Source organism: Scardinius erythrophthalmus (genome assembly GCF_964197995.2).
Source record: "Scardinius erythrophthalmus genome assembly, chromosome: 2".
Lineage (NCBI taxonomy): Eukaryota > Metazoa > Chordata > Actinopteri > Cypriniformes > Leuciscidae > Scardinius > Scardinius erythrophthalmus.
Window position 1 is genome coordinate 57,643,304 of NC_138222.1, and position 17,642 is coordinate 57,660,945.

Below are 17,642 nucleotides of genomic sequence, written 5' to 3' on the forward strand. Positions count from 1 at the left end.
CTGTAAAATTCAATTGCAATTCGTATCTTTAAAGGCTGTTTTATCAAAATTATTATTATTATTATTATTTACTTTCTTAGACCAAACTTTACAGTTTTGCTCCTTTTTATATTATAAAGGTTTTTACTGAAATGTTTATCCATATAATATTCAACTGAGCTATATAACATTTTAAAAATGGATGGTGGATTTTTTTTTTCTCTCAGCTTGTTGACATTTTCTGATTTATGGATGAAAAGAGAAATCCAAAATCTCCTCTGTAAAAACCTTTAACTCTAATGTGTTAAGAAAAAAATTAAACAAGAATTTTGAACCTGGCTTTATCCCCAACGTTCAGATTTCTGTTCTGGAATTGTATGCAAATGCATATTTATTTATATAATGCCTCATTTGCATATTTAAAGAAAAAAAATGTGAAAACGTGTAATACAAAACTATTGTTTTATTGTACTGTGATTAATCATCTGGTGGAAGTATGGTGATGTCTATTAGTTTATTGTCTTAATCTATTGCCTTAATAAAAACGGTCTGATGGCATAAGTCTATATTTTAGTATCCGCTAAAAAATCTTTACTTAAAGGGATAGTTCACCCAAAAATGAATATTCTGTCATTCATTTCTCACCCTCATGTCATTCCAAACCCTTAAGTCTTTCATTCATTTTAGAACACAAATGAAGATATTTCGTCTCTCCATGTAAAGTGTATTCATCTAAAACTCGGTTCAAAATGTTCATAAAGAGATTGTAAAATGAATTGAGCAGTTTAATCACAGTCTTCTGAAGAGACCCAATCGCTTTATATAGTGAACCGATATAATTTAGTCATTTTTTTTATTTAGGCATATAGATTTTGATCATCGCACGTACATAGAGTAGGCTACTCAAATATGGTAAATGTAAAGGTGCCTTCACGTCTTCATAAAGTTCGTAATGACCAGTACATGTTATGCATCATGTTTGAGCTTCAGCAAGAACCAATGAGGTTCATTCTCGTGTTACGCATCACGTTAGAGCTTCATCAGTTTCGTCAATATCACTTATCAATATGTGAATAAAATTAAATCTGTTCAACAAATAACATGACTGTGTCTCTTCAGAAGACTTTGATTAAACCACTCGATTAATTTATTTATGATCTCTTTATGAACATTTTGAACGATCAGACTTTCAATGGAGGGGCAGGAATCTATCAGATTTCGTTCCAAATATCTTTATTTGTGTTTCAAAGATTAACAGATTACTTGTGGGTTTGAAAAGACTTAATAGTGAGTAATTGATGACAGAATTTTCATTTTTGGGTGAACTTTCACAGCTTTGTACAGCTGCTTTGTGAAAATTAGCCTACTATAAAATGCGTCAAGCGATCCAAGTCTCCTGCCCTAAAATGTGAGTTTCACTTTACCGGATTGGTTTTAGAATCACTTCACTCCAAAGAGCACAGAAGAACAAATATGCACACTGTGATCGCATCCTGACATATGGTGATCGGCTGTGGAATAGGAGCAGGTGTGGGACACTCAGAGGAGCCATCTCAGACAATGGAATATTAGCCTATACAAACCACAACTGTTACAACAGGAGCAACTTCATTTACATTAAGAGCGGAGTTTAGCATGTTAGGGTGTTCAGTCTCACTCCAAGGTGCTAACTTCACCATTCCCCCCCCCCCCCCTACATATTCTTTTGGCAATCATTAAAATCAATCTTTATATAATACTGCAGCTGGGTTCCCATTCAGATGAAATGGCAGTTCATTTGATGCTTTAAACACTCTTCAAAAATGAAAAATTTTCACTGTGAAATTTGAAAATATGATTTAAAGACAAAAGCAGTAAAAAAAAAAGTAGAAAAAAAGAAAGAAAAGAGAAATCAGTTGTATACTTATTTAGTTCCACCAGTAGATGGCAGCAAACCACAAGTTTACAAGTAATCCACACATAGAAGGTTACCAAAAGCACATGGCGACAGTCTGTACAGGAGTCGCCTATGTAATAATTGTATTAGTTAGGATACTTTGAATAAAGGTAGATATGCCAAATGACCTCCTGCTACCTTACGCCGGTACTCTAAATGTGTGTCCTGCCACTTGGCAGTGCGCTGAATGTAGGAGACCAGAAAAAGTTTCTATAAATGCATAGGCATACAAACGTCGGCCTACATTTATTTTTGAGGTAGCCCACATGAAGGAGATATAGAAGATTATCCTTAATTATTAGTTTTTTAACATTGTCCTAAAGATTAAGGTAATAAACAGGACAATGCAGACACGTAGATGATCATACATGCACTGATAGAGATGAAGAACGTCAGTCTTAAAACGAGAGATGGGTCAAACATGATAGCAAGATGGCCAGTCAAGAACTCCAGTTTCGTTTATTTCCGGTGGGCCCAATTACAGCATTAAGCCTACTATTAGTCATCTGGGTTTAGTTTGACAAAAGTGGAATTAAGCCGTGTTATGTGGCAATTAAATATAAGCGAACACACACACACACACACACACACACACACACACACACACACACACACACACACACACACACACACACACACACACACACACACACACACACACACACACACACACACAAACACACAGCCACCAGAGGGAGCCCAATAACCAAGTTACATGCACTAAAAAATATTATAATTTTAACTTAACAGTAAACCTGTTAATAGTAATGGTTAATAGTATGTTCCCTTACTATACTGTGAAGTAGCTGTATATTTAGTTTAATTTACAGTAAAATACTGTTAAACAGTTTTTGGAAGTAAAAAAAAAAGAGCAAATCAACAGTGAAAAGCCATAAAAGGACATTCCCAGAATGATACTTCATGTTTGATGACTTTTAATTTAAATAATTATCTTCTTTGTTTTTTGTTTACAGTTTTGTGCATTAGGGTTTCATATTACAGTTTATGTTGTTAAATCAGTGTTTATTGCATTCTTTTTGTGTCTTGTGTGTTAGCATGATGGTGTATTTTATTTGTGTGCATGAAACAATATAGGCTATAATACAACTGTTCATTGTTAGTTTATGTTTGCTCAGATCCATTAATAATATAGATACAACTTTTGATTGGTAAATGTTGAAAATAACATTTAAGATTTTTATTTGCTTTAGAATTTTTCATTGTTAGATCATTGTTAATAATGCATTTAACTATATTGTTAGTAAATGGGTGATTTATTATTATTATTATTATTATTTAATATTTTTGAATATTATAAAATAAAATCTCTTCGGCTCAAGGCTGCATTTAAATATAGCAAAACAGTAATATTATTAAAATTTAAAATAACTGTTTTCTATGTGAATATATTGGGGGGGGGGGGGGGAAGAAAGGATTTTTCAGCATCATCACTCCAGTCTTCAGTGTCATGATCCTTCAGAAATCAGTCTAATATGATCATTTGCTGCTTTCTTATTATGATCTAATTACTATGTCTATTTCTTATTAAAACACTTGTGATGCGTAATATTTTAGAGGAAACCTTGATGCAGTTTTTAGGGTTCTTTGACAGATAACTGCAAAAGAACATTTATTTGAAATAGAAATCATTATAAATGTATTTTCTGTCCCTTTTGATCAATTTAATCGCTGCTCAATAAAAGTATTAATTTCTTTTTCTTTTCTTTTTTTATCTCACTGATCCCAAACTTTTGTGCATTTAAATGGTTATTTTAATTAATAGCATATATTAGGGGACACATGAATGAAAACCCAACGTGTGTGTATTAAAACAAAAGAACATACAAAAAAGTGCAGTTTTTTATCACAATTATTTTTATTTCAATATGAACAATGACATAATACATTAAAAATATTTATAAAATTAAACTAAAAGCATAACTAAAAGCAAGTTTAAAACAAAATTAACATGGAGGACCTTATGATTCCACCTGATGATCTCAGTTGATGTTCCATTAAGTCTAACGAAGCATCAATACAGTTGTTACCCTAAGTCAAGTCAAGTGTCCTTACAGATCGTTTCAAAGCAGCTTTACAGAGATAACAGGAAAATAATGCATTTCAGCAGTTGTTCATCTGAAGTCAGTTCAGTGTTGATTCAGTTCTGTTGTAAAGACCATCAATGTCATCATCCAGACAGAGTTCAGTTCTCATCCAACAGTGCCACTACAGTCAGATCAATAATATTGTTGAATATTAAGCGAAAGAATCATGTAGAGAAGAGTTTTCAGGCTTCATTCCTCAGCAGACTACAGCTGAAATCCACACCTCGGGGTCAGAACTGAGTTCATTTTAGAGTTGAAGTTACAAATCAGTGACTGATGATGATGGAGTGTTTTATTTTCGGAAGCTTAAGAGGGAGACGGGGTGGTTGCGAGACTTCAGCTCACGTCTTATCTGACAGTAAGAGCACGGCCCGCAGCAGAAGGACAACACGCAGTCGTTGCAAATAGAGTCCTGAGAGAGAGAGATAGAAAGAGAGAGAGAGAGAGAGAGAGACATTTCACGTCCAACATCAAAGAATGAGGGATCAGTTGACTTAACTTAAAAAAGCAAAGAAACCTGTTGCCTTAAGATTAAGTAAATAAACTTCATGTGTCATAAACATTTATGCATTCATTACTTCAATGAGCTCATTTAATTTAAGTATTTTAATTCACTTTTTAAGTTAAGGTGAGACACTACAGGCAAAAACACTGTTATTTTCATGCATCTGTCAATTTTGAGATTTTGGCTTTTCACAAAGTGTTTTTTCAGACTAGTGGACAGAAAACATTCAAAATACACCTTTAACTGTATTTTTTAGAGCACTTTATCCATTTGCATCCTTAGATTTCAATTACAGTATATATATCTTTAAAGACCATTTTCTCAAAATGAGTTTTTCCTCCTACATTGAGCCAGAAATCTCCCCTTCAGTAACACACCAAACTTTACAGTTTTATTCTAATCTATATTATGGAGGTTTTTACATAGGTGTTCATATATAATTTTCCTGATTTTATACAACATTTTATTCCTGAAAAAAAATGGTGAAAATGTAATTATTTTTGGCTGTTGACAGTATTTTCTGATTTGTGGAGTGATAAAAACCTTTCCATTTATTTCAAATAAATGAAACAATAATTTTAAAACAAAAAAACAAAAATTAAATTAAACATTTTGAACCTGACTTCATCCAATGTTCAGATTTTTGTTCTAGAAATGTATGCAAATTAGTGCATATTTAATTAGACTGCCTCATTTGCATATTTAAACATACAATTTCATAAAACTTGTCATTCAAAAAAAATGTTTGCTATTATTAATGTAATCAGTCAACTGGTGAAGTATGGTGATATTTATTAGTTGTTGTTGTTTCTTCACCTGGGGTGTCTCGCCTCCAACTGTCTTAAATGAATGCAACTAGTTCAGAACTGATTAAGATATGCATTTTTTTGCCGTGAACTCCAGTAAAGTCATTACCTCAATGCCGTACGTGCGTCGGACAGACACTCTCATTGCCATAGTGATGGGTGGGATGAGGCCGAAACTGTCCAGCAGAGGCAAGCAGAGACACTCTCCGTGATCTCGGGCCGTGATGCAGGCGAAACATGGGGCGCACCAGAACGCAAAGCAACCTGCCCAGCAAGATGGGGAAGATCAGTCACCGTACAAAGAAAAAGACAATCAAATGTCTGCAGGGATTTCAATGAAAATGCACTCACAGTCTGGGAGTATGTCGCATTCGCAGAGGCCGGTGGACCACTGGTCAGAACCCGGAGCCAAAACCAGGGGCTTCGGCTGCTGGATCACCATCTTAGTTGCCATGATGACTTGAGCTCTGGTTATGACCGATGGCGAAGATCAGCAATGAGTGTCGATGAGAATCTGAGTTTTCAGACTTTATAGAGCCAGCAGTGAGCAAACACATGCGTAGAGACACGAGATTAGCATCACTTCACATCACGTCTCCACAGAGCGGGTTAGTCCGGTACATGCTTTTCTTTTTTTTATCGATAGATTTCAGGTGATTACCAGTTCTGCTGACGTGAGAATGGCTCAGCTTAATGAGACTGATGCAAAACCTGATTCCCCACAGTCCGACATGATCCTGGAACAACATTCCAATCAACCAATCTGATTTGAGGGACAACTTTACTGTTTTGTCAAGTTTAGGCTTATAACCAGGGTTAGGTGCTTCTACATCAGCGTTATTCACCAATCATTTCCCTCTGATTTTATGGATAACTCATTGGTAGGGATATGGTTGTGATTACATTTTCAGGGAGGAATTTTGTTCCAGGCTTAACAAAATATGTTAACCCAGGGTTAGTGATGACAAAATAACCCTGATACTGAGAACTATCTGTGAGAAAGAATAGGAAGAATGCACTCAAAAAGCACTCAAATATTTCATAATTTAAATGTTTAAAGCAGTAACAGAGGCAAACAAAAGGGTCTTGACGTCAAACTTTTGGCATACCAGCCTTTTAATTAAGGTCCTGCTGTTTCTTTCTCTACATCTATATAACATCCTTGGGAGTTTTTCCTTGCTAACCACCTTTACAAGTCACTTCCTTACATTTCATCTTCTTCTTCCAATACGTTTTTTTGTGTGTCTGATACATAGAATGTCTATGTGGTGTTTTTAATATGCTTTAAGACAAACCATGTGTAAATTCATAAGTCGACACCATTGCTGAGTATTTTCTCCTTAAAACTGCAGTGAACCAAAGACAGTCTCAAAAACACGCTTTGAAATCGCTGGTGTTTCTGACGTCACAAACTACCTTGTAACCAATCAGATCAACGTGTGATCGTCAACGAGTGGATCTCTGAGCTGGTGTGAGTGAGTGGAGACGGGGCTCATTTGCATATTCATCGATCCGCGTATACTAAATGAGGAAAGAGTGTGGAGTTACATTCATCAAGCTATTTTATGGCATGAAGACATTTTTTTTCCAAGGAAAAACATTTAATGTGTCGTTTTGGTGATCAAAGATGAGTTTTAAGACATACAATTATTGACTACAGGGGGACTGTAAATAAATGATTTCCTCATTGTGGTTTCAAACATAGAAAGAAAGAAAGAAAGAAAGAAAGAAAGAAAGAAAGAAAGAAAGAAAGAAAGAAAGAAAGAAAGAAAGAAAGAAAGAAAGAAAGAAAGAAAGAAAGAAAGAATTTCCAGCTGTAGTCGATGGCGAACACACCTTTGTGTTGGCCATGTCCTCCAGTTTCCCGTTTCCACGCCCCCTTATTTAGTCCTTGTCTATTCCTTGTTTGCTTGATTGAGTTCACCTGATCCTCATGTGCTCTGATCCCTTTATATTGTGCTCCTTTCCCTTGTCTTTGCTGGTTTCTTGCTTGTGTCTATGGGTCTTGTTAGCGCTCACTATGTTGAGGTATGTTTACTTGACAAAGAAGTGCTAAAAACAGAAATGTTTTTGCGTATGACAACGTTGTCAAAATGACCCTCGTTCAAATGGATCTGCGAAGAAGACTAAAAGCGCTCATGCCAAGCTAGTAGTTGGCGATGTCACTTTGTTAAGAAACACTATACGTCTATAGACTGAACACACATGCGTATGACATAACCGTTTTCACAAATTCACATTTTTTGTAGTTTACGGTGAGACGATAACGGGGTCGGGATCGTTTTCAAAAAGTTGCACTTTGAAACCTGGTTTTAAAAGTTTGTGTATTCAGGCACCCAAAATGCAGTCCAAAGTAGATTGGGAAATTTCATCAAGGAGCTCTGGATTTGATTTGATCTGAGCAGAAAGCAGTGCACCTGAATCGCCTGTTATTAGTGATTTGCAATTTAGCAGATGTTTTTTATCCAAATGCACACTACTATTTACTGTAACCTTAAAGTACTCACCGAAAGACTGGGAAATCACAGAGACATGATGTACTCTGGCAGTCGATGTCTGGCCTATCTTTACGTAATCAGTAGGCTACTGTAAGAACTAAGATGATTTCATAAAACGTTCCTGATGATTAATCAGTAATTGATTGTAGTTTCACTATATTAAATTCCTGCATCCAAATACAGATTGTGACATTTATCTCACCTCATTGCACCGGTTTAGGTACTTTCAAAGGACAAAGTGTAATACAATAGGGATAACCACGTCGTATTTCTTGTCCATTTTTCTTGCATGCTTGTCATTTTTCTAATTTTTCTCATTATTACCATGCTCTGATCTGATGAATGCACAACTAGAAAGTTGTTCTTTGATAAGCATCCTTTATGTGCGTATACGAACGAGTGAGAATCTACGTGTAGACATTCCCGACATCCTCCCTCCCCCTAAATAAATGACAGCATCGCCTTCACAAGGTGTCAGTCTTCTGCTGAAGTTTCCTCTGTCCCAGGTAAGACAAAATCTGCTGCTGGAGCAACTGTTGAGCCAAGTGTTGTTGTTTTTAGAATTTGGAATTTAGAATTTCCTATATGGAAGCAACAAAGTAACACATTTTAGTGTCTGACGTTTGAAGTCACCTGTTTATTAATTGCTAAAATTCTGCTTTAGATTCTTTATAGTTCTTTCTTTCTGGGATTTCAGAGTTGTTGAATCTGATACTCATTCATCATGGCAAGCAAGATGGTGATTCAACAACCCAGGCCACTAGTGGTGTCTGCAGCATCAGACCAGTGGTCCACCAGCATCTGCGAATGCGACAACGTCAATGAATGTGAGTTTGTGTGTGTAAAACAAATAGTGAATTAAGGCTTTTTAGAAAGGTGCAATCTCTGAGTGCTCTAGAAACTCTCTGGTGTGTTTAGCAGGTGCACAGTCAGATTGTTTAGGCAGAATAATGACTTGAATTGTTCGGTCTTCTGCAGGTTGCTTCTCTGTGTGGTGTTTCCCTTGCTTCGCCTGCATCACAGCCAGGGATCATGGAGAATGTCTCTGTCTCCCTCTCCTGGACAGCTGCGGGTGTATTCCTCCTGTTACTCTCTCCATGAGGGTGTCCACACGACGACGATACGGCATCACGGTAAAGACGAGAGAAACTTTATGATTACCAAAGCATAGATTAGAAAGAAACTGCATCATTTTGTGTTATTACAAGCTGAATCAATAGACCTTAATCAGCGTAGCGCCATGTTTAATTTTTGACAGGAATGAAAATGAGGCTGTGAGGGAACGAACGAGTGCGATCAATCGATCGTACTGTTGTTTAACAACATAACGTACGTTGTTGAGCTGACGAAACTTTCAGTAGACAAAAACACAGTTTTAAAAAGTTGAGTTTTACAGCGCGTGCATAATAGGCCTTCACAGAAGCGCCATCTTTGATTTTTACGGGAATGAGATTGAGTCTGTGAGGGATATCATCTCTTCTGTGGGTTGTAGGCTACTGTTTTTTTTTATGTGTTTTTGGATTGGTCTGCTGAAACCCATACAATTAACCATGGTTTTATTATAGTAAAAGTGTAGTAAAATATTATAGTAAAAAAAAAAGTTTAACTACTAATACCATGGTTAAACTATGGTAAGTGTAGCAAAACCATGGTTCATTTTTGGTTACCATGGTTTAACTACAACAAGCATGTTTTTTTTTTTATTTTTTTTTTTATTTTTTTTTGTAGTAAAACCATGGTTCATTTTCGAAAGGGAATATCTTTACGAGAAATTTCAGTAGACACCCCAGACAATATGAGCTGTGGAAATTATTGCTAAGTGATCTAGGAGCTTTATACAGCTTTCCACAGTGGATGGATGCAATTGAAAACATGGTAAGTCCCTCACAAGCCTCGCTGTGGCGATGCTCTGAATAAGGTCAATTGAGCCTGTAGAGCTTATGTGCCATCTTTGATTTTTAATGGGAATGAAAGCGAGGCTGTTAGGGATAGACATGCATCCCTTCAGTGGGTTGTACTAGTGTTATTTAATGTGTTTTTTGGATTGATCTGCTTATGAAACAAACACTGCAAAAACATAATTCCAAGAAATTTCAAAGTGTGACCATAAGAGGGCATCCTTCCTTCATTATAGTCCCTACTTATAGTCCCTACCAAGGCTATTTCTCTAGGACAAATGAAGATACTTCTTAGCCATAACTAACACTTCGTTAGGACAAATGAAGATATTTCTTAGCCATCTTATCATGCTACTTTGAGGGGAGCCCCTCTGTCTCGGTCATAAATTACTTTTTGTCACATTACTTTTTGTCAAGTCACGTATACGTATTTCTTCCACAGTCAAGGATCTTATATTGTGGTTCTTTTATGTTTAACCCCGGTTTTCTTCACGCAGGACTCTATCTGTAATGACTGTGTGTACTCTTTCTTCTGCGGACCGTGCTCATGGTGCCAGATCAGACGGGAGATGAAGGCAAGACTATCACCTATCACTCTGTTCAACAACAGGCCAACCTAAAGAGCACCATCATCTTCCTCACCTCTATTATCATTTACACAATACATTCTCTAAAGCGTTCTGTCCTTATCGGATCAGTCATGTCAGTCCAAAACACAAAGACTTGCTGTTCTGCGGGTGTAATCAGAGTTTTTGATCTTCCTTTCTCCCACACACACCTGACCTGAGATCAGCCCTTTGGCATTGCATTGTATGGGAATGAGTTTAAGATGTTGTTGGTGTACAGCTAAAATCCAGGAAGTGGAGAATTCTGAACAATGGATTCCCTCAAGGAAAATGCCCATTTGGGATTCTTAGTGTTACAGCATGTTTAGTGTCACAATACATTCAATATTTTTATTATAGATTGTTGTAATTATTAAAGACCTAGCATATTCTTTTCTTTATGAAAATATCTGTTTAATGAGATTTTCACTGTAGTTGGAAAGCTGTTATATTGAGCCATTGATATGTGACACTGGAGGTTTGATATTAGGAAAAGATGTTGTAGTGCATGTCTGTTTGTGCAGATCTGTAAATGATGAAATTAATAGAATATAAAAAGTGTCAAAGCTGATTAAATATAAGGGTTTGTGTTTCATGCTCTATCAACAAAAAATAATTTTGAGAAATGATCTTAGGAACATCTACACACGCTTTGGCTGCCGTTTTCCACTTTTACATAAAATTGAATAAGAACTGGGGCTGACAAGCTCAAAGCGCCATTCAACTAACTGGTGCAAGACCGAAATGTCCATTAATATCCAGAGGTCCCAGGAAAAAAAATCTTGATTTATTTTTTTCATATGAATGTTTTATAGGTATTTCATTAACACAATTTAAGGTAGGGTAGGCTAAAGCATTGAAAGCGTAAGATCCCACGTCTCCAAAAACACTCCTCCTTCAAAACACATGAACAACCACAGCCAGAGCAGAGTCTGCAAAGCGTCACGAGAGACGCCGTTAAATTACTTTATGTCTCAAAGCACATAACATTACAATAATTATGAACGTGAACAACTTCAAGGGCTCTGACTTGTACCACCTGACTGTTGCAGGATCAATTTCGTAGTGTTGGCATTGAAATGCATAAATCCAAAACAAAAAATCCAAATCCAAAAACAGCTCTGGGTTGAAAGTCACAGGTAAAAGCTCATTGTTTTGGTTCACGGGGAACTGTAAAAGGTTTCTGATGTTTGTTTGCGGCACTCAGTGACTGACGTCTGTCTACAACTCTGCATAGCATAAAACACACTGACGACGTGGAGGTATGCAAATTTATCGGTTGACTGGCAGGTAGAACATCCTATCATTGCATGCGGACCGAATGCAATGATTGGATGAACATTTTTTGGACCTGAGACTTACACAGAAGATATATGTACATTTTTCAAATATTTAGACCACTTCTATTATTGATTGCTATCAGGATGTGAAGAGAGTTTTAACCGGTATAACAAATATTGTTTATAAAGAACATTGCCTAAACTAAAATATTGGATTGGATTCCAAGAACCATCATGATGGGTATTAGATATCAACTGCATATGGAACAGACTTGAAATTAATTGATGAAGGGACACAAAATTCAATCATTTACAGGTCTGGACAAACACTAAATGCTAAATCGTCCATTTTTTTTGCCATAAAAATGTGGGTAGTTGAAAAAATTAAATGTTTGCAAAATATGTAAACATGAAATAACAGCATTAGTCATCTAGGATCATCTTTACATTGCAATGTCCATAGTTTTTTTAAAATTACATTGAATTAGGCCTGTGGCTGTCAAGCTCCAGAACTAAAACATGGAATACACATCAATTCACAGCATATAGAGTCATCTTTACATTGCAACCTCCATAGTTTATTGAAAATTAATAATTCAAAAACGGTGTTGCGAACACGTATGACTTTCTTACATTAAATCGAATGAAGCCAGTGGCTGTCAAGCTCCAGAACTACATATCAGCTACTTTAAATTACAATATGACCTTTTCCTGAAGCATAATTACCTTTCAGGTCCTGATGGGAACCCATGTGCAAAAATATATGGGTAACAAGGAAACGTTCTTCATTCTTGTATTCAAATAAGCCATGATTTCTTTCTGTTGAATTGTTAAGCCATAACACAGAAGACATTTTTGTCTGTGAGAAGAGCTTGGTGAGTTCATCTGAAAGCTGAATCAATAATTAATCAGTTCTTAGCTTATTTTATTCTGTTCTTATCTTCTCAGTTCACTCTGCAGTGGCTACTGTGGTAGATTTTTAATAGATAAAATAGTAAACTGTGTATTAAACTAACCATGTCTCTAACATCTAACCTTACTTGTACTAACAAGTAACACAATGTACTAAAACGTTCTGTCCTGTGTTTTTGGATGTTGTATTTTTGCCATACCCCTTTGACTTTGGTCGTGTGAGTGTATAAATAACTAGACAGATGACTAAATTTGAACCTTGTGATTAACAAAGTAATCATTAAAACAAAGTTTGCTTTGCCTGGTAACAGAAGGGTTTGTCTATGAAAAACCAATCAAATTGTGGGGAAATTATGTAATGCAGTATGACATTTTTGCCATGCCTCCTTATTCTATAAAAACTGTTGTATTTTTTTAGCTGGTGGGATTCTCAATGGAATTTCCTCCGGCCTTGCTTCTTCTTGGGGGAGATTCTCTGAGAACTGCTCGAGAGATCCTCTGGCCGTGATTAAAGCATTTAAAGGACATTTGCTAGTTTGTTAGGTAGCTATATAGGGAATGTCGATTGGAGACAACCCAGTAGAATAGAAAGGGAATGTCGATTGGAGACAACCCAGATAGTTAGGTTTAGGGAAAAATCTACGACACTACCATATAGCAACAAACATGATATTTCAACAGCCTCAGCTGTGATAACAGTGAGCTCGAATCAGTGGAGCACTTTTGTATTTGCTACTCTCCAGGCTGCTTCACCACATGGTGCCACACCTGCTTTACTTGTTCCACAGCATCAGATTTTGGGCAGATTTGCTGTCTGCCCCTGTTTGACCTTAGTGCCTGCACTCCTCCCATATCTATGGCACTGCGGTCATCTGTGAGAACTTGATTCAACATACAGGTAGCCTATGTGTTGCATCATAAACTGACAAAAAGTACCAGAAAGGTCCATGGGTCTATAACACGGGTTTTTGGACTCATGCCCTACAAATAACATTGCCGTGTGGACATGTCGTAAAGGATTCTTTGAATATGAATATGGTAACCCAGTATAAGTTGCATGCAGTCAAATGAACGATCAGTTACGCTAATTTGAGTTTCTGAAGTGCACGAAACTTGCTACATTTCTAAACATAATACTTGCAGTTCAATTTGGTTTCAGAAACATTTGGGATTCTGTGAGTTCATTCAGTGAAAGACTCGTCAAGGTAACTGTGACTCGTAAGTTCATGAATATTTGCGGGTGATTCTAATCTCGTGAGAATCTTTTGTTGAGAATCGCGCTGTTTGTTTTTGCATGTCGTTCGCAAGGACAACTCAATACAAAGACGCGTTTTCTATAGTCATTATTGTGTTGAATGTGCTCTATTTCATCATATTCAGTTCAGATGTAAGCTCGCGTTTGCACCTCGGGGTAAAATACTCTTTATAGTATAAAAATTCCTTTAGTCGAGACGCTGGAGATTCACGCTGAGTGAAATGCGAAACTCAGAATATTATACAAACCTGCAATAATTAAATGTTAAATTACACAAATATGCTTTATGTATTTAATCTCACTTTATTAACCAATGTCTTTGCTGCTGACCTTCGATGATCCAATTCACCCATACTAATAAGCAACAATGACTTTAAATTAACATTACTTTTGTGTTTGTTTTATTTGCGCCCTCTACTGTACAGGCATGAATTTGCATTTTCTTCAGCCTAAGGCTTATTAATTTCACCTTTGGTGTTAAAGGGCCTTTACATTTGCCAAAAATATAACTTTTTTTGTTGTCATTAAAAGACAAACAAGAAAAAGTAACGCAAAAATAACATGACGCATTACTTTCAATAAAAAGTAATGCAATTAGTTACTTTTAATTCAATATTGTAACGCATTACTTTGAAAAGTAACTTTCCCCAACACTGGTCAAGACAATGGATCACTTTAATTTTTCAAACCTTATAAACTTGAATCCAAAAAATCCAATACTGTTCACTGAGTTGAAGCGAAGAAATAAGTTCAAATAGCACAACGGGGCAATCATGTTTTTACCTTTTTGAACAACTCAATATGGTTTCCCAGACAGCAACATAGTGTCGGCCCAGATCCGGCCCACATCTGGGCCGTGTGGAATCCACGTGTACCAGATGTGGGCCGGATCTAGGCCGACACTATGTTACTGTCTGGGTTACTTCTCTACAGGGGGGTTTGGCATCTACTGTTTGTATGTGACCTTTTTAACACTGTTTCCTATATACCATCAATTGCTTAAATACATAGTCATATCTATGCACAATCGCACACACATACTCACTATATTCATTTTTAAGCAAATTTTCTATTAGGTCAGGACACGGCAGCACTCTTTGGAGCTTGCAAAATATGAGAAATCATTAAGGTACAATATTCTCAGTCAGCTCCAAATATAACATTAGTATTCCCAGAGGCAGAATGTTTTGTACCAGGTAATTTGAACTATAGAAAGTAACAGAGGAAAGAGGAAGCTGTGGATTTGTGATAAAGTCCATGAAGTGAGTCATAGCCTGGAGTCATAGTCTGCAATTACATCTGCCTTTGTTGCTTTTGGCAGCTTGCCTCCTCTTTTAAATTTTTTTGTACATTTTTGTTTTACTACCTTTATTTAACCAGGTGAGCACATTGAGAACACTTTCTCATTTACAATGGCGACCTAGCCAAGATAAAAGCGTTGAGGTACAAAAGAACATAAAGTTACACATGTAATTACAAGACAAAGAAGTACACAATAAGCATAGGAATGCAGGTCAGCAGATCAAACATTTACAAATTTATACAAATAGTGCAAAAGGTGTCAATATATGGAGGTAAATGATTGGTAGATAAAGTGGCGTTGCTCTGTGCCATACAGTCAATGGAGGAATTAAGTGTAAAGGTCTAATAAGGACGTATCGTATACTGTTGTCGGGTACAAAGTGGCTAAGCTTAGAACAAAATGAAAGGTGGCAAATGGCAAAATAGCAAGTGACCATTGCTGGATGGGGAATATGCAAAAACATAAAAACAAAACAAAAACAGAGACAGCCATGGTAGATTAGAATGTACAAATAAATGTATTAATGGCCAAAGTGTGTGTCGGGTTAGCATGTGCAATGGTCAGACAATAGATTCGCTAATAGTAATTTGAAGGTGGATAACGGGACAATGGATTCAAGCTTCAGAGATTTTTGAAGTGTATTCCAATCATTAGCAGCGACATTTTAAACTGAATGTTTGAGGTACCTTTTTCAAGGTAAGTCATCTACAAGTTGTTTGCGTTGATGATTTTGTAGCTTGTTGGACTGTTTAAGACTTCTTCATGTGTCGAAAATAGTTGTTGATGTCTCACTCAGTTCTAAAAATAATTTTAAAGATGAAATGTTATGCTTAGCCATTATTAACTGTTGCACCCAGTTCTTTAAACATTAAGTACAATATTAGTTCTGTTCACCCTTTGAGGGTCACATTAACACTGAACATTTGAACTTTGCACAGATGGACCAGTTTTCTGCTCAAGCTTAACACTGCAAGCCTAGCCTGTTGGCAGAAACAAGTAAGAGTTTTACAAAAAATTTCAAACCATTCTGTGTTTTAAAGCTTATGCACATTCGCAAGCTTTTAAGTTTCTTTTGCATAGATTTTGTTAGTTAATTGTGCTTTTTGCTGTGCCAGTATGCGAATCTGCCAAACAAATGCATAGCTAACACACAAGTAACAGTGTTAAACCTCTTGCTGCTTGGTGAATACAAGCCTATTGTCATTTCTGTTTGTTGTCTTCTGCCTATAATGCACAAAATTCTAGGGAAAACATATTTTCATTATTTTTAGCTTAATGTACTATGTGTTTTGTTTCTATTTAAAACCTGTTGCAATATAAAATAAATAGTAACTGCAGAAAATAATTCTTAATCAATGCTTTTGTTTTCCCTTCAGAATATCTAAAACTCCATTGAAGAAGCTGTGCAAGACATGACTTGTTTTAGTGAGAGGATATTTAATCAGGTCTGTTTAATCTCTTCCAGTTTTTCTGTTTTCTGCATTGAATTCTGAATTGACAAACATATTTAAAGGCTTGCATTTGCATTTGTGGCAACCCTGCTTTAAAACAAGATACAACTATTAGACAATGAGGTAAAGAAAATAATTCAAGATGTATTCTCAGAATTTGCACAAATTTGTTTATCAGGTAAATTTATCTCGTTTTTAGGATGTTTATGTATTTTTGTATTTTTGTTGGAAAACGACAAATGCACTATTTTAGAAAATGATTTTTTATTTTTATTTTTGTCATTTGATGTTTTTGCAGTATGCATTTTAGCAATTCAGGTTGACCTTATACTTCGGGGCACTTCCTGGAATTTCCCAAACCAGCAGCAGGAATTTGGTGACTTGTAGTCTGGATGATGCAAGACTTCTGTTGACTGTCTCAGCAAGTTCAATTTAAGCTGTATTTTCTCTTTGCAAGTTTCTTTACACTGAATAAAATGATTTTTACAATTATTTATCACAAGTTAAATTTAGCATTTTTGTTGCTGTGATGACTGTTGTGTTGCTAGATTCTAATATGAAATCTTCTGATAAATCCCTTAAATTGGAACCTCTCCTAAATGATTTACATGTTTCAAAGGGAACTGACAGTGTCTCAAAAGTAACTGATAAAATTGAAATATCTATGGACGATCTTTTAGTTGCACAACTACAGAAGGACCACGCCAGAAAACTTCATAAAGCTAAGAAAACAGAGAAGAGGAAGAAGAAGGACCCAACATCCACGGAACGAGCTGACATATCAAAGTCGACGAATAATGAGGATTCTCCGACAGATGGAGAAATTGCATAAAAGATTACTTAGTATTGTAAGGGGAGTTATGTTAGAGAATCAGTTTAAATGTCCAAATTGTGAAATATCCTGTTTACAGGAGAAGTTTGAATTGCTCGATGCAAACTTGCCCTGTGATAACGTTTTGTAGTTTAAGTGTCATTGCTTGCAAAAGAAGCTTGCAACGCTAGATGCATGTTGCAAGCTTGCTTTGCAACCACAGTGTTTGTGGTTTTCTTTGATCTCTCTGAGTGAGTTCAGTGGAACAACAGGTGTTAAGGCTATGCCCGCTTAGTTG

At 36.2% G+C, this 17,642-nt stretch overlaps 2 protein-coding genes across 6 annotated transcripts; one reads left to right on the plus strand and one right to left on the minus strand.

Moving 5' to 3' along the window:
• Positions 1 to 4,312: 4,312 nt before the first annotated feature.
• ponzr3 (plac8 onzin related protein 3) lies at positions 4,313 to 5,785 on the minus strand (the record flags this gene model as incomplete). The annotated part of the gene is made up of 3 exons (XM_081390263.1): positions 4,313 to 4,432; positions 5,441 to 5,595; positions 5,683 to 5,785. The coding sequence occupies 3 exons, from the start codon at positions 5,783 to 5,785 to the stop codon at positions 4,313 to 4,315; spliced, it is 378 nt and encodes a 125-aa protein (XP_081246389.1).
• A 1,472-nt stretch (positions 5,786 to 7,257) lies between these two features.
• Positions 7,258 to 17,024, plus strand: ponzr4 (plac8 onzin related protein 4). Of its 5 annotated transcripts, none has more exons than XR_014029630.1 (8): positions 7,309 to 7,359; positions 8,184 to 8,335; positions 8,527 to 8,656; positions 8,808 to 8,962; positions 10,225 to 10,302; positions 16,021 to 16,078; positions 16,459 to 16,527; positions 16,832 to 17,024. XR_014029630.1 is itself a non-coding variant. In XM_081358769.1 (5 exons), exons 3-5 carry the CDS (start codon positions 8,554 to 8,556, stop codon positions 10,345 to 10,347), a joined length of 381 nt encoding a protein of 126 aa, XP_081214895.1. In that variant the 5' UTR covers positions 7,258 to 7,359; positions 8,203 to 8,335; positions 8,527 to 8,553; the 3' UTR covers positions 10,348 to 11,017. The 5 variants fall into 5 exon arrangements, 3 of the variants coding, with proteins under 3 accessions (XP_081214895.1, XP_081214894.1, XP_081214896.1); XR_014029631.1 differs by having other exon boundaries at positions 8,203 to 8,335; positions 16,832 to 17,020; XM_081358769.1 differs by lacking the exons at positions 16,021 to 16,078; positions 16,459 to 16,527; positions 16,832 to 17,024 and having other exon boundaries at positions 7,258 to 7,359; positions 8,203 to 8,335; positions 10,225 to 11,017.
• The last annotated feature ends 618 nt before the right edge of the window (positions 17,025 to 17,642 follow it).

Excerpts from the sequence above, each read along its gene's own strand:
- ponzr4 (XM_081358769.1), top strand. The coding sequence starts at position 8,554 with ATGGCAAGCAAGATGGTGATTCAACAACCCAGGCCACTAGTGGTGTCT. Across the intron at positions 8,657-8,807 it reads ATGCGACAACGTCAATGAAT|GTTGCTTCTCTGTGTGGTGT; the intron begins GTGAGTTTGTGT and ends GGTCTTCTGCAG. Across the intron at positions 8,963-10,224 it reads GACGACGATACGGCATCACG|GACTCTATCTGTAATGACTG; the intron begins GTAAAGACGAGA and ends TTCTTCACGCAG.